General features: G+C 60.0%; 1 protein-coding gene and 1 long non-coding RNA gene across 5 annotated transcripts in view; one reads left to right on the forward strand and one right to left on the reverse strand.

Moving 5' to 3' along the window:
- Nucleotides 1–2,619: 2,619 nt before the first annotated feature.
- Nucleotides 2,620–9,968, forward strand: RNF112 (ring finger protein 112). Of its 3 annotated transcripts, none has more exons than XM_053892349.1 (14): nt 2,621–4,137; nt 4,332–4,372; nt 5,118–5,403; nt 5,592–5,798; nt 5,887–6,015; nt 6,260–6,364; nt 6,799–6,849; nt 7,156–7,212; nt 7,293–7,367; nt 7,508–7,625; nt 7,789–7,955; nt 8,040–8,093; nt 8,230–8,304; nt 8,418–9,968. In XM_053892349.1, the coding sequence occupies exons 1-14, from the start codon at nt 4,084–4,086 to the stop codon at nt 8,886–8,888; spliced, it is 1,890 nt and encodes a 629-aa protein (XP_053748324.1). In that variant the 5' UTR covers nt 2,621–4,083; the 3' UTR covers nt 8,889–9,968. The 3 variants fall into 3 exon arrangements, with proteins under 3 accessions (XP_053748326.1, XP_053748324.1, XP_053748325.1); XM_053892350.1 differs by having other exon boundaries at nt 5,595–5,798; XM_053892351.1 differs by lacking the exon at nt 5,887–6,015 and having other exon boundaries at nt 2,620–4,137.
- Nucleotides 9,969–12,680: 2,712 nt separating this feature from the next.
- Nucleotides 12,681–13,310, reverse strand: part of LOC109245797 (uncharacterized) — a 69,669-nt gene continuing 69,039 nt past the window's right edge. Inside the window, exon 3 of one of the 2 annotated variants that reach the window (XR_008418588.1) lies at nt 12,681–13,102. This is a non-coding gene — a long non-coding RNA (uncharacterized LOC109245797). Of the gene's footprint in view, nt 13,106–13,310 lie in introns of both variants that reach the window. The other variant, XR_008418589.1, reaches the window with a different exon arrangement.

A 13,310-nucleotide genomic window follows, 5' to 3' on the forward strand; every position in this document is an offset into this window, starting at 1 on the left:
GTGGAGGTGAGATGTTGAGAGACCCTCTGGACGCCGTAAAGCCCACGGGACTGGGTGGGCATTCGAAGGGGCGACACAGGCCTGGGAGTCAGGGAGCCTGGTTCCCCCTGCCAGGCCTGGCACGGGAAGTCTCTTCAGCTTTCTGAACGTCAGTTTCCCCATCCAAAAAATGGGGCTAATAATCACCGTGTTGTGGGAATCCACTGAGGCGGTTCGTGTGGCAACATACGAATCCTATACTGCTAAGTAAATGTTGGATTTTTTTTTTTTTTATGAAAATTATTTCAGGAAGCCTGGGATCAAACTGATGATGGGGGCTTCAAAAAGGAGGTGGGGGGAGCTCAGACTTTCTTTCCTCCAGCTTCTGACGGGAAGTCCCATACGCTGGCACACAGCAGGGAGGTGCAGCCAGGTTTACGGGTCGGGGTCATGAGCAGCCACACTTGGGCCTGGCCCCTCTAGCATCTGAACTGTCTCCTGCCCATCCGTAGAGTTCTGGGACTGGCCTTGATATCGCTCTTTGCTAACTGTCCCCCTGGGACCCCAGCTCTGAACACAGATGTTGAAACTAGGCACCATTTACAAGCACGGCCATCTGTGGAGTGGGAACATGTGGCCTCCCAACTGAGCTGGCCGCAGCCTCCCCCGTGTCATCAGGGTTTCAGGCATCTGGGCTGCAGCCTGGAATTGGCCTTTCAATCCAAGGGGGTGTCTCAGGGCAAGCCCGGGGCACCTGTGATGAAAGAGGACTGACGGACACTGTCGGGGGGGGGGGGGGGCGTCCGCTTAGTGGCTACTTTGTTTTGTCTCCACAAAAGCAGGAATCCCACACGTGCTCGGCCTTATCTTGCTCTTTACTCAAAACTCAAAGATGCCGGCCAATATGGCAGGTGCTGCGGGAGCTGGCGCCTTCTTCCAGCTCCGTTGTCTCCGGTCTGGTTCTCGTTCCACTGCTCTCCTTCAGCTGAAGGAGGCCTGACCCCTGGGCCCAGCTGTGTGGGCCGGGGCTCTGAGGCTTGCACAAGGGGGCCCGGCACGGAGGCACCTTGGCAAAGGCCACGGTGAGAGTGAGGGCGACCACCGGGCCCACAGGGCGTGGGGAGCACCTCGGGGGCCAGGGCGAGGGCCAGGGCATGAAGGCAGCTGTGCTGGCTTGGGCACCAGGGCAGCTGGGGCTTCTGCAGCACCCGCCGCACCCAGCTCACCACACCTGACAGCCCAGGGGCTGTTGGCTTGACAAGATAGTGGGCTCCTGAGCCCCGCAAGAGAGCACTGCGGGGCGGGACACGAGGGATGATGGCAAAGGGTTGGGCGCTTATGTGCCCCTGTGGGCCTTGGCCCCTGTTCCCCTTGCCTCTCGTCGCTTCGTAAGCTACACAAACTAGGCTCTTTATCTCACACCTCGGGGTCTTTGCGAGTACTGGTGTCCCTGCCAGAAATGTCTTCCCGCTCCCACAGCTTTGCCGGCCAGCTCGTGTTTGTCATTCAGGCTTAGCTTGGGCATTGCCTTGTGGAGGATGCCTTCCAGATGTCCAGATCTGCGTGAGGTGCCTTTGTTTGGTCCTCCTGCCTCACCCCTGCGTCACCCTCGTCAGATCACCCAGGACTTGTCTAATGATTTTTCTGCCTCCCCACCACTAGACTGGAAGCACCATGAAGGTTCACTAGCCTACGCCTGGGGCCAGCATGATGCCTGGTATATAGTGCTTAATCCATGTTTGCCATGTGGATGGATAAGTGCGAGAATGGATGATTGGATGGACAGACATAAAGTGGAGTGATGGCTGAAAGGATGGATGGATGGCTGGGGAGGAGGGGGGGCAGGTGGTTGCACGAGTGGATGGGTGGGTGGGGGAAGGGGAGTGGGGGAGTGAATGGATGGGGCAGGTGGGTGGGGGTGGCTGGATGGAGGGCAGGCAGGTGCACGAGTGGATGGGTGAGTGGGTAAGTGGATGGAGGAAAGCATACACGTGCGCATGCTCACAAAGGCGCATGGATGAGTATCCAGGGAATGGATGGACGAAAGAATACAGGACGTGAGTTGTGTATACGTGGGTGAATTAATAAAGGATAATGAAGGAGTGGATGCCTGACTGGGTGGGTAGATAAGTAAGTGGATAATAAACGGGTAGCTAATCAGTGCATGTATAATGGATGGCTGGAGGAACGGACAGTGAATTGGTGGGTGGATGGACGGGTGGGTGAGTGGACCCCCCACTCACCTGCCAGGCCTCGGGGACACGTTGGGGGGAGTCAGTACACAGCACATCCTGCTCAGTGATCAGGGTCTCTGGGCTCTCCCAGGAGCAGCTGCAGCAGAGACCTTCACAGGCTTCCCAGGGCAGGAGCAACCCAGAAGTCTACTAGAGACATGGTGCAGGAGGAAGAAGCTGTGGGAGAAGGCAAGGAGTGACAGACTCTTGCCTGGGCCACAGCCAGAGAGAGCTGTTTGCATCTAGGGAGGGGGACCCCGGACAGGGATGCGGGGCTGGGGAGGGAAGCCGAGGCTCAGGCTGGGGCGGGGGCGGATGGAGTTGAATTTCAGGCCCTGGAGACAGACTCGTTCATTATTCCATCCATTTGTCCATTCGTTCACCCAGCAAACATCGTGGGGCTTTGCTGCCGGCCCACAGTGGGTTCGGGTCCGCCAGCTGAGCTTCTCCATCCTGGTGGGAAAGACAGGAGCGAGCCATATCTAGCCCCACCTGCTGGGGATGGTCTCCAGTGGACTTCTGGTGAATCCATCACCCCTCCCCACCCTCGCCCCCTCCCCTCTGCACCAAGCTCCCGGGGCTTAAGAATAACTTCCTCTGGGCAAGTGGCTTTCTGCACATACTTGTGACCTCAGAGCTTAGAGGAGTGAAGGAAAGCGCCCAGGGCCGCTGGCTCATACGGGTCAGATGGGAAGTCTGATTCCAGGACTTGGGCCCCTCGGAAACCGTCACAATCAGGAGCCTGACCATGAGCTACCTGATGGCAAGATCACACCCAGTCGGGAAGGGGGAGGCGGGGAAGCTCCAGGAGGGGATGGCATCTGAGCTGGACCTGCGAGGGTCTCTCAGGAGGGATGAGGGGGAGCCCCGCCGCAGGCAAGGTGCAGAGGTGCAGAGGCAGAGAAGGGTGACAGAGGGCGGAGGCTGGAGAGGAAGTTTCAGGCCCGCAGACGCAGGCCAGGTGGTTTGGATTTTGATCTGATGTTGTAGGGAGCCATGGCCGGTGCTGGAGCAGCATGGGACCCGGCTGTGTTCAGGCAGATTCTGCTGGCCGTGCACCGGGGAGTAGATGCGAGGGGCTAGAGGTGAGAGTCACACGTTTGAAGCAGGAGTCACACGTGAAAGCTTCATGGAAGGGGAGATGCCAGGGAACACACAGCCAGTGTCAGAGAAGTCAGGGGGCCAGGAAAGCTGCCGCTTTTCACCGTTGGCACCAGTGAGATGCCCGGGGCAGGAGGGAATGCGCCGGACCACATGCAATATGCTGGCATCCCGGGGCCCCACACAGAACCGGCTGCTCAGGAAACTGTCCCTCCAGGGACCCAAGGGAGGCTCCGCGTCACTCTCCAGGGGTGCGATATCTCATCTCCCACACCTCCCCTTTGGCACACCCTGTTCAGTGGCCTGGGAAGAACCCTGGCTGGGCCAGTAGGGGCAGTGCCTGCCCACAGTTCCATCTCTGCCACGCGCCCATATGGCTTCTCTCTCTCCATCCCTCCTCCCCCTCCCTGTCCTTATCTTTCCCTTCCGTCACCATGGCGACTCACCACCTCGGCTCGCCTGCATCCCAGCCTCTGCCAGGGATTCTGAGCCCGGCTCTGTCCCTCCCTCCTCCGGAGCCCTGGTTCCCGCAGTCCTGTCTCCTCCCCCTGGGGTGAGTCCAGAGGCAGCCTCCTCTTTCCCGACTGTCACATCTATTTTCCAGCTCTGACGAGTCGCTGCCGGCTCCTCTGGGGAGACCATCCCCCACCCACCGTCCACCTGCCACTGTTCGGCCAGCCCTTAGGAGGAGAGCCATCCTCACTGCAGCTGACAGTGTCTCGGGGCCTCGGCTCTCAGCTTCCAGACCTCTCCCCGCTCCCAGCCCCCCATGCCGAGGTCCGCCTTGTCAATCATTTCCTTCTGTCATCGGCTTGGCAAACAGGCAAGCATTGGGTCCTGAGATCTGGGGTGCAGGGTCGGGGGGTGGGGGTGGAAAGGGCTACCCGGGGACAGGGAGGGATGGGTCTTTGGAGGGGGGATGGGGGCCACTGAGACCTAGGAGGAAGACAGAAATCTGGATTCTCTTCTAGATAACGTTTTATCCCCCCCACCCCCACCCCCAATTATGTCTCCAAGGAGAGAAAACGGAGCTTCATGGGAAACAGCCGCAACAGTTGGTGAGTGGCAGGGCCACCCGGCCGGACTGCCCCAGATCCTGCTCGCTAGGCTGGTCCGGGAACCGGAGGCCTGGGGCCACCCGGCCTCCCTCCGGAGGGCTGTGCCAGGGGAGGGCCTGAAGCGGGATCTGCCAGGGTGTGGAGGGAGGGACGGAGAAAATCCGGCGGGTGCCGCACGGAGACCAAATCCAGCTCAGAATGGGAGAGCGGAAGGAATCTTCTAAGAATCGGAGCCATCTGCCCCACCGCTGGGAGGCTCCCATCCACTCCTTATGGTCCCATAGTGTAGCATGTGCAGGTATCACCCCTGGGGGGTCCGGCCGAAGCCAGTAACTCCTTGAGGAAGCCCTTGCAGCAGAAGGCTGTGGGAGACGGTTTTCAGTGAGTATTCGTGCCGGGCACTGGGCAGGGCTCTGCACATGCACCAGCTCGTGCGATCGCCCCAGTGGCCCCGTGAGGCAGGGACCGCTAACCTCCCGTCTCGGACAGTCAGGGAACCGGGGCCCAGATCAGTGCGGGAGCTTGCCCATGGACACACGGTGACTCCATCCAGGCTTCTCCCTGCCGGGAGCGCTGTCACCGCTGTTCTGCTGCCTCCCGCCCTGGGGTCCCAGGCTCTGGGGTGCAAGTCAGTGAGGAACGAGCAGGGCGTGGCCTCGCTGGGAGCCCCCCGCCCCCCCAAACTCCTGACCCGCCCTCCCCGCGCCCCACACACTGCTCCCAACGGCCTGCTCTGCACCCCCAGGTCTCACGCGCCGTTCCCCAAGTTGGAGCTGGGCCTGGGGTCCCGGCCCGCAGTGCCGCGGGAGCTCCCCGCCTGCTCCATCTGCCTGGAGAGGCTGCGGGAGCCCGTCTCGCTGGACTGTGGCCATGACTTCTGCGCGCGGTGCTTCAGCACACACCGCGTCCCGGGCTGCGAGCCGCCTTGCTGTCCAGAGTGCCGGAAGATCTGCAAGCAGAAGAGGGGCCTCCGGAGTCTGGGGGAGAAGATGAAGCTCCTGCCGCAGAGGCCTCTGCCCGCTGTGCTGCAGGTCCAGGGTCCCGGCCTCGGCGTGGGGAGGGGGCGTGGAGGCCCCCGGGTCTGACGGTGCTCCGTCTCCATTCTAGCATGTCAGGGCGGGGAGCGGAGTTTGGGGTTGGACACGCTCCCCGCTTGGGGCCCGGCTCCCACCGCCTGGGTGCTCAGGGAACCCTCTCCCCCACCCCCCCTTCGGCCCAGGAGACCTGCTCCGTGAGGGCCGAGCCGCTGCTGCTGGTGCGCATCAATGCCTCCGGAGGCCTCATCCTGAGGATGGGGGCCATCAACCGCTGCCTGAAGCACCCCCTGGCCAGGGACACCCCTGTCTGCCTCCTCGCTGTCCTGGGGGAGCAGCACTCAGGGAAGACCTTCCTCCTCAACCACCTGCTCCGGGGCCTGCCGGGCCTGGTGAGGGCAGGTTAGGGGTCCCCGCCCGGCTTTGGGAGGGGCGTGGGGGCTGGAGGGTCCACCTGATGCTCTCTTCTCTGCCCCACAGGAGTCAGGGGAGGGCGGCTGGCCGAGAGGAGGAGGGTCCCTGCAGGGGTTCAGGTGGGGTGCCAATAGCCTCACCAGGGGCATATGGATGTGGAGTCACCCCTTCCTGCTGGGGAAGGAGGGGAGGAAGGTGAGGGGCCCAAGGGCAGAGGAGGTGAAGATTGGATGGGGGGGGGTGGGTATCAGGGGGAACGTGGAGGGTGGGGGGTTGGTGGGGGAGAGCAGGGACAAAGGGGAGGGGAAATGGAGAAAGAAAGTTTTGGGGACAGGGACGGGAAGACGGGGTAGGGAGAGGCAGGGTTGGGGGGAGCACATGGAAGAGCGAGGCGGGCTTTGACCCCGTGGTTCAGCCCCCACCCCCACCCCCCGTGCAGGTGGCTGTGTTCCTGGTGGACACAGGGGACGCCATGAGCCCGGAGCTGAGCAGGGAAACCAGGACCAAGCTCTGTGCCCTCACCACGATGCTGAGCTCCTACCAGGTGAGGGCGCTGTGACCTGGTCATCGGCCCCATCTGCCCGGCTCCAGCTCAGGAATCTCTCCAGGCTGGACATCTCAGCCCCGTCCAACCCTGGGAGTGCTAGGGATGGTTACCCTGATCTCATAGACTTCCGTGTCCAGGGTCCCCACAGACTCTGGGGTTGCCCCTGCAAGGGAGGGTTGCCCCGGTCAGTGAAGGTGGGAACATGGCTTGTTCTAAAGGGAAGTCAACAGCCGCTGGGAGCAGCTGAAGGTCAGCAGGACCTTCCACCCCCTCGAGGCCAATCCAGGCCCTGCAGGCTGTGCAGGCTCCCAGGCAGTTGTCTCCCAGGTCCCGGCCTCACAGTCGGCCTGCGAGCTCCTTCCTCCCCGGGGTCTTCCCAGTATCTCTTTGCCTTTGCAGACCCTCTTCCATCTTGTTCTCCTTGGTTCCAGATCCTCAACACCGACCCGGAGCTGAAGGATACGGACCTGGAATATCTGGAGGTGAGGAGACATTTGGTCTTGGGGTGCCACCCTGTCCCTGTCCTGACCGTAAGGCCAGGGGACTGGATCAGCCACAATCAGAGAGGTGCCTTCCATTTCTGGCCGAGGAGTTCATGCAAGACCCGGAGCTGGGCTGGGGGGGGGGGGGTCAAGGGCAGAGGGTGACGTGTGGGAGGCCTGGTTGGGAGAGGCAGGGGAGTCCCAGAGCCGGGAGCTGGGGGGCGCGGGTTCCCCAGTGTGCCCAGAGGGGAGGGGGCCACAGTCCTTGCAGTGGCCCAGCCATGACCCTCCGTGCCTCACCCCCAGATGTTTGTGCACGTGGCCGAGGTGATGGGCAGGCATTATGGGATGGTGCCGATCCAGGTGAGACACCCATGTCCGGACACGTCACCCCAGACTCTAACACCCCACAGCTGCTGGTGTCAGGACCCCTTCTCTTCCAGCACCTGGATCTCTTAGTCCGGGACTCATCCCACCCCAACAAGGCAGGGCTGGGGCGCGTGGGTGACGTCATCCAGGTGAGGGGTGCAGAGGGCGGGGATGAAGGTGGCAGTGGGGGAGCTGGGCAGGAGGTGAGGGGAGCTGGGGAGGGCGCCTGCAGGGAGCTAAGAACAGGAGCGTGGCCCCTAGCTCACAGGTCTCCCCTCTGCGCTCTCAGAAAGCCTCCAGCAAATACCCCAAGGTTCAGGAGCTGCTCCGAGGGAGGCGAGCCCGCTGCTACCTCCTGCCTGCTCCCGAGAGGCGGTGGGCCAGCAAAGACCACGGAAGCCCAGGCGGTGAGCGTCCCCGGGAGCAAGGCCTCCCCCGCCTGCCCTCCTCTGGGTGACCCCCCCCCCCCCTTGCCCTAGCGAGCCTCTCCCTGCCTCTGACACCCTTTCTCCTCCCAAAGCCCGGTCCTGCTCAGCCCCCGGTCCTCAGCATGAGGAATCTCTTCTTCAGACACAGATGACGATGTCCGCCACCTCTGTGCCTACGTCGCTGATGTGCTGAGTGCGGCCCCCCAGCACGCCAAGAGCCGCTGCCAGGGGTACTGGAGCGAGGGCCGCCCCGCGGCCAGGGGAGACAGACGCCTGCTCACCGGGCAGCAGTTAGCTCAGGAAATCAAGGTGGGCCAGCCCCCAGCCCCAGGCCCCGGAGAAACCACCCCGCGCCCCTTGCCCTCCCTGACCCCTCCCGTGATGTCTCTACAGAACCTCTCAGGCTGGATGGGGAGGACGGGGCCCGGGTTCGCCTCCCCGGACGAGGTAGGGGCCCTCCCCCCCACCCCCAACCCCGGGGAAGGGTCTGGGGGGCCGGGCGGGGGCGGGGCCGTGGGCCCCGGGATGGAGCGGAGGGCGCGGGCGGCCGAGGAGACAGGCAGCCTGGCTTTGCCGTGGACAGATGGCCGCCCAGCTGCACGACCTGAGGACGGTGGAAGCTGCCAAGAAGGAGTTTGAGGAGTACGTGCGGCAGCAGGTGAGCCAGCCTCGAGCGGGGGGCGGTGCCTTGGGCGGCGGGGACCACCCCCCCTCCCCGGGAGAGGGCTCCGGGGCGGAAGGTCAGCGCGCCTTCCTTCCTCCCCGCCACAGGACGTGGCCACCAAGCGCATATTCTCTGCGCTCCGGGTACTGCCCGACACCATGCGGACCCTCCTCGCCACCCAGAAAGATGCCATCCTGGCCCGCCACGGGGCGGCCCTGCTGTGCAAGGGCAGAGAGCAGACCCTGGAGGCCCTGGAGGCCGAGCTGCAGGCCGAGGCCAAGGTCTTCATGGACTCTTACACCATGCGCTTCTGTGGCCACCTGGCCGCCGTCGGGGGCGCCGTGGGCGCCGGGCTCATGGGCCTGGCGGGCGGCGTGGTGGGCGCCGGCATGGCCGCGGCCGCGCTGGCCGCGGAGGCCGGGATGGTGGCGGCCGGCGCGGCGGTGGGGGCCACGGGGGCTGCGGTGGTCGGGGGTGGCGTGGGCGCCGGGCTGGCTGCCACCGTGGGCTGCATGGAGAAGGAGGAGGACGAGAGGGTGCAGGAAGGGGACCGAGAGCCCCTACTGCAGGAAGAATAACGGGCCCAGGAGACCCAAGGGAGGAAGAGGTGCCTGGTGGGAGGGCAGGAGGTGCCGGAGGGGAGGGCTTGGGGGCGGTGTGGAGAGCACGGGCGAGCCGCACCGCCCTGCTCCAATGCCCAGTGTCCGGGTGGCTGGCCGAGCTGGACAATCCAGGTGGCTCCAGGATCCTGGGGAGGCCGCCTGGGGCCAGGAGGCAGTGTCTGGGGGCAGTGGATAGAGGATAGGGCCCGTTCCTGGTTGCAGACCACTGCTAACCTGCCTGTGGTTCCCGGACCAACTTGACCCCAGGGTTTCCCACCCAGAGTGAGGCTCCACTGGCCTCCCTGTCCTGGCTTATTCTCCTGATGACCCTGAATTGTAGGAAGGCTGAGCAGGCACCATTCTGGAAGTCTCCCTTGGGTGGAGAGGATCTGTCCCTTCACAGATGGGAGAAGCCGCGGGGTCGGGTGACGTTGGTGCTCAGGACCAGGGAGCACTAATGAGGGGCTGGGGGAGAGAGAGAAGGAGCGGCCACTGGGCAGAACCAAAGAGTCCAGTGTGGCGGACAGCGACCTAATCCCCAGAGTGGAGACACTTTGCTCTGATGACTTTTCCCAGAGCTGCCCCCAGGAGGATAATGGTGGCCTCCCTGACCCTCCGCAGCCCCAGGGAGTCCACATATGCACTTTGAATGGGGGTCCCTGTAGATCTTCCCTCATGGGTGTGTCCTTTGTTGAGCAAGCTCAGACAGCAGAGTGCCCAAGTTCTTTCTGGAATGCTGTCCCAGCAATGGGTTAGATGCCAAAGAAAAATGCCAGTAATTGCATTCTGAGCTAAATCGGACAGCCCTCGTGAGTCTATGAAAGTCCTGCAAGGGACAGCAAAGGGAAGAACACATTCCATCCCGAACACGAACACGCCCTTTTTCTGGAGCCCATGTCTGCAGGAGACCTGGGTGCAACCCCCACAGGAACCCAGAGGGCCCAGCGTCCTTCCATGGGACAGAAAAGTCCTGCTGGAAGACTTCTAGGCTATTAAGCTGTAAAGTATTCATGGGCGCCTTATATGAAAAATAAACTGTGTGTGCTTGAGTGTCAATTTCCCAGTAAATTATTGAAACAATACTCGAATTCAGCCCCCAAAGGGCTTTGGGGCACAGGGGCGGGGGAGGTAAACCAAGGCATTCCATGGTGGGGACCTGTGGACAGGGAGAGCAAGACTGAAATTCAGGAGATCTGGGACCTGAGTGTCCAACACCCCACTTGGGGGTTGCTCAGGCCAAAGGCCAAGGGCACAGCCACCTTCCACTAAGACTTGGGGTCCTGCTCTTCTGGTCTCTCCTGCCTCAGATGGCCCTGGGAATAGATTGTCACTGGGCATCTGTCCTGGCAGAAGGAGAGAGTTGGAGGTGTAGGTGAGGAGTCTTTGCTTCATAAGAACTAGAGGGAGGAGGACCCCAGGCCTACCTCTGGTCAGGGGCCGGGGGGGTGGGGGGGTCAGCCAACCAGGCATTCCCATGCTGTGTCTCCTCCCTGCCTCAGCTCCCCACCTCAGAATTTCAGCAGAGGTCACCGTGTCCAAGCCCTGCCTTTTACAGATGCAAACCCAGAGAAGGGACGTCTCAGTTAATGCCCCCCAGCTGGCTGGTGGCAGAGTAGGGCAGCTCCAAACTCCGATTCCCCAGCTGGTGTTCCCCCACATCCATCAGAAGAGTTGTTGTTGTTGTTGTAATGTTCATTTATTATTGAGAGACAGAGCATGAGCATGGGAAGGGCAGAGAGAGAGGGAGACACAGAATCCAAAGCAGGCTCCAGGCTCCGGTTGTCACCACAGAGAGCCCGATGTGGGGCTCCAACTCGCGAACCGCGAGATCATGACCTGAGCTGAAATCGAACGCTTAACCGACTGAGCCACCCAGGCGCCGCAGAGTTTTTAAGGTCAGCTGTCCTGAAATCCAGGTGCTCTTCTTAGGTGATTTCCTCCCACTCTGGTTCAGCTCTGGGAAGCAGTGTTGCGGGGACTGAGACGGAGGGACTTGGTGTGGGACAAGTGGCTTCACAGTAGAAGCTTCAGTTAGCAAGCTGGGGGCAAAATAATGATGCCAAGAAATCCCAAAGCCAGAGTTGGGGAGAGGAGGGGCGAAGACGGAGGGCCGAGGGTGATCCTAACTTTTGGAGACTGGGGCAGAGGTGGGGATAGGGTCCAGACTTTGGTGTGTGCCCAGAAAAGCTTCCTAGAAGCGTCTGTGGGGCCCTGCCATCATCATGTGGTGAACCCGTGAGCTACACAACCTCCCGGACTTTGGGGCTGGGAGGCTTAGAACTTGGATGGGGGAAGCCTCCGAGGAGACCCTGAGGGAGGGTTTCGTCTAGCGAGAATCCCACCCAATAGCGCTGCAAGGAGTTGCCGTGATCTACTTTGGACGGAAGCAAGTGGAAATGCTCTGCATAAGCAAGATGAGTCGCATTAAGTGGTACAGCATTTGTCTCGTGCCCTGTAGTTCAAAGCATCCTCCCAAACAGCAGCTTCCTTAAGTCTCCACACCATCTCATGCCGCATGTGGAGTGTCCATTTCTACAGAAGCCCGGACACATGACTAGTCGGACGTAAGCCAAGACTTGAACCCAATGTTTTCTGATGCCAGGTTCCTTGCTTAGGTGAGCCCTCACCGCACAAGTCTCTCCAGGCTCCTCGGCCAGGCTGTTGGGTCCCAAACCCAATTAGGGGGCTTCCTGGACTTTCAAGGTCGGTTCTGGAATTCACAAGAGCCCACACGACTCTGTGGTCAAGGTCCCAGCAGGGTGCTGACGTCTGGCTGGTTTCTCCTCTGTGACCTGTTGAAGGTCACTGACTCGAAGATTCTCAGGTGATTCTCAGGGTTGGAGATCTGGTGATTTGGCTTGCGGCTCCAGTTTCTGAGGCCAGTCCTCATGTTGGAGATGGTGGAACCACAACCTGAAGGAACCTGCATTCTTAATTCTTACTGTGGGCTGAACCCCACCCCCCACCCCTTCCTAATCCACCATACGTTGGTATTAGGAGGTGGGACATTTGGGAGGTGATTGGATGATGAGGGTGGAGCCCTCGCGAATGGGATTAGTGCCCTTATAAAAGAGTCCCAGAGAGATCTCTGGTCTCTACCCCCCATGTGAGGACACAGCCGTCCAGGAACCAGGAAGTGGGCTCTCACCAGCCACCACACCAGATCTGCTGGCATCCTGATGTTGACTTTCCCTACCTCCAGGACTGTGGGAAAGAGATATTTGTTGTTTGTATGCTTCCCATCCTGCGGTGGTTAGAGCAGCCCCTCGATCGCGTGGCCCAGGGGTCCCCCTACCTGCCCGGATCTGCGATAAACCATGCTCTGAGCAAGGAAGAAACACTACTTGCATGAAGTGAATGAGATGTATGGGTTTACTTATTACTGCACCACGGCCTGTCCTACCCTCACTAACATGGAAATTTGCTCCCGGAAATGGGGCGAAGACCTGAAATAGTCCTGGCTGGGTGGTGGGCAGTAAGGAAACAGTGCTGGATCCGTTTTATGGCCTGATGAAATATTGAGTAAAACTATCCTCTACAGTAACACTGAAGACAGACCCTTACACTGTTGTATTTTCATTTCTAAAAATAAAACCTGCCAGCCCAGAAAACCCTCCCCGCAAATGTCGAAAAGGAATAGTTCTGGTTTTGAGTAAGCATGAGCTCAGACTGGCCTGTGTCCCAGGTGACCTGCTATTTAAAAAATAAAATTATTAAGACAGAAAAGAAATCCCACCATTTTTTAAAAAAAAGATTTTATTTTTAATTAAAAAAAAACAACAAGCAACCACGATGTGGGGCTTGAACTTACAACTCGAGGGTCACATGCTCTACCGACTGAGCCAGCCAGGCACCCTCCCCATCCTGCTTCCCTATAAGCCAAGCAGATACAACCCGTTTGCATGTTCCCAGGTATGAGCACTTGTCGGGTGAGGAGACTCAACAGGCCTGCTCACTCTACGTGCTTTCAGAGTTCACTCTGCATTCACCTGGTCATTGGGGTGGCCATCTGTGCGAGTTAATGGCCTCTATCTGGGAAAAAGAAAAAAAGAAAGAAAGAAAAGAAAATTCTTGTACCTCTACAACGACGAGCAGGTAGTTGAGATGCCTCAGCTAGATTCCCACAGTGACAGGGCGATGGGGCATTGTCTTCCTTGATGTTGACATTGAAAAGAGATGGCTCCCAGGCCCTGCTGAAAAATATTCCTGGGTTTTAACTCTGATAAGAGGCTTATTTAACCGCCAATAAGATTTGCATGCGTATCAAAAGGACAGAGGAATTTTTTCTATCTTTATTTTATTATTTTTAAAAAAGTCTTATTTATTTAAGTGATCTCTACACCCAACACGAGGCTCAAACCCACAACCCTGAGATCAAGAATCACACACTCTTCCAAC

The sequence above is a fragment of the Panthera pardus genome, unplaced genomic scaffold (genome assembly GCF_024362965.1).
Source record: "Panthera pardus isolate Hobbes unplaced genomic scaffold, ASM2436296v1 HiC_scaffold_3, whole genome shotgun sequence".
Lineage (NCBI taxonomy): Eukaryota > Metazoa > Chordata > Mammalia > Carnivora > Felidae > Panthera > Panthera pardus.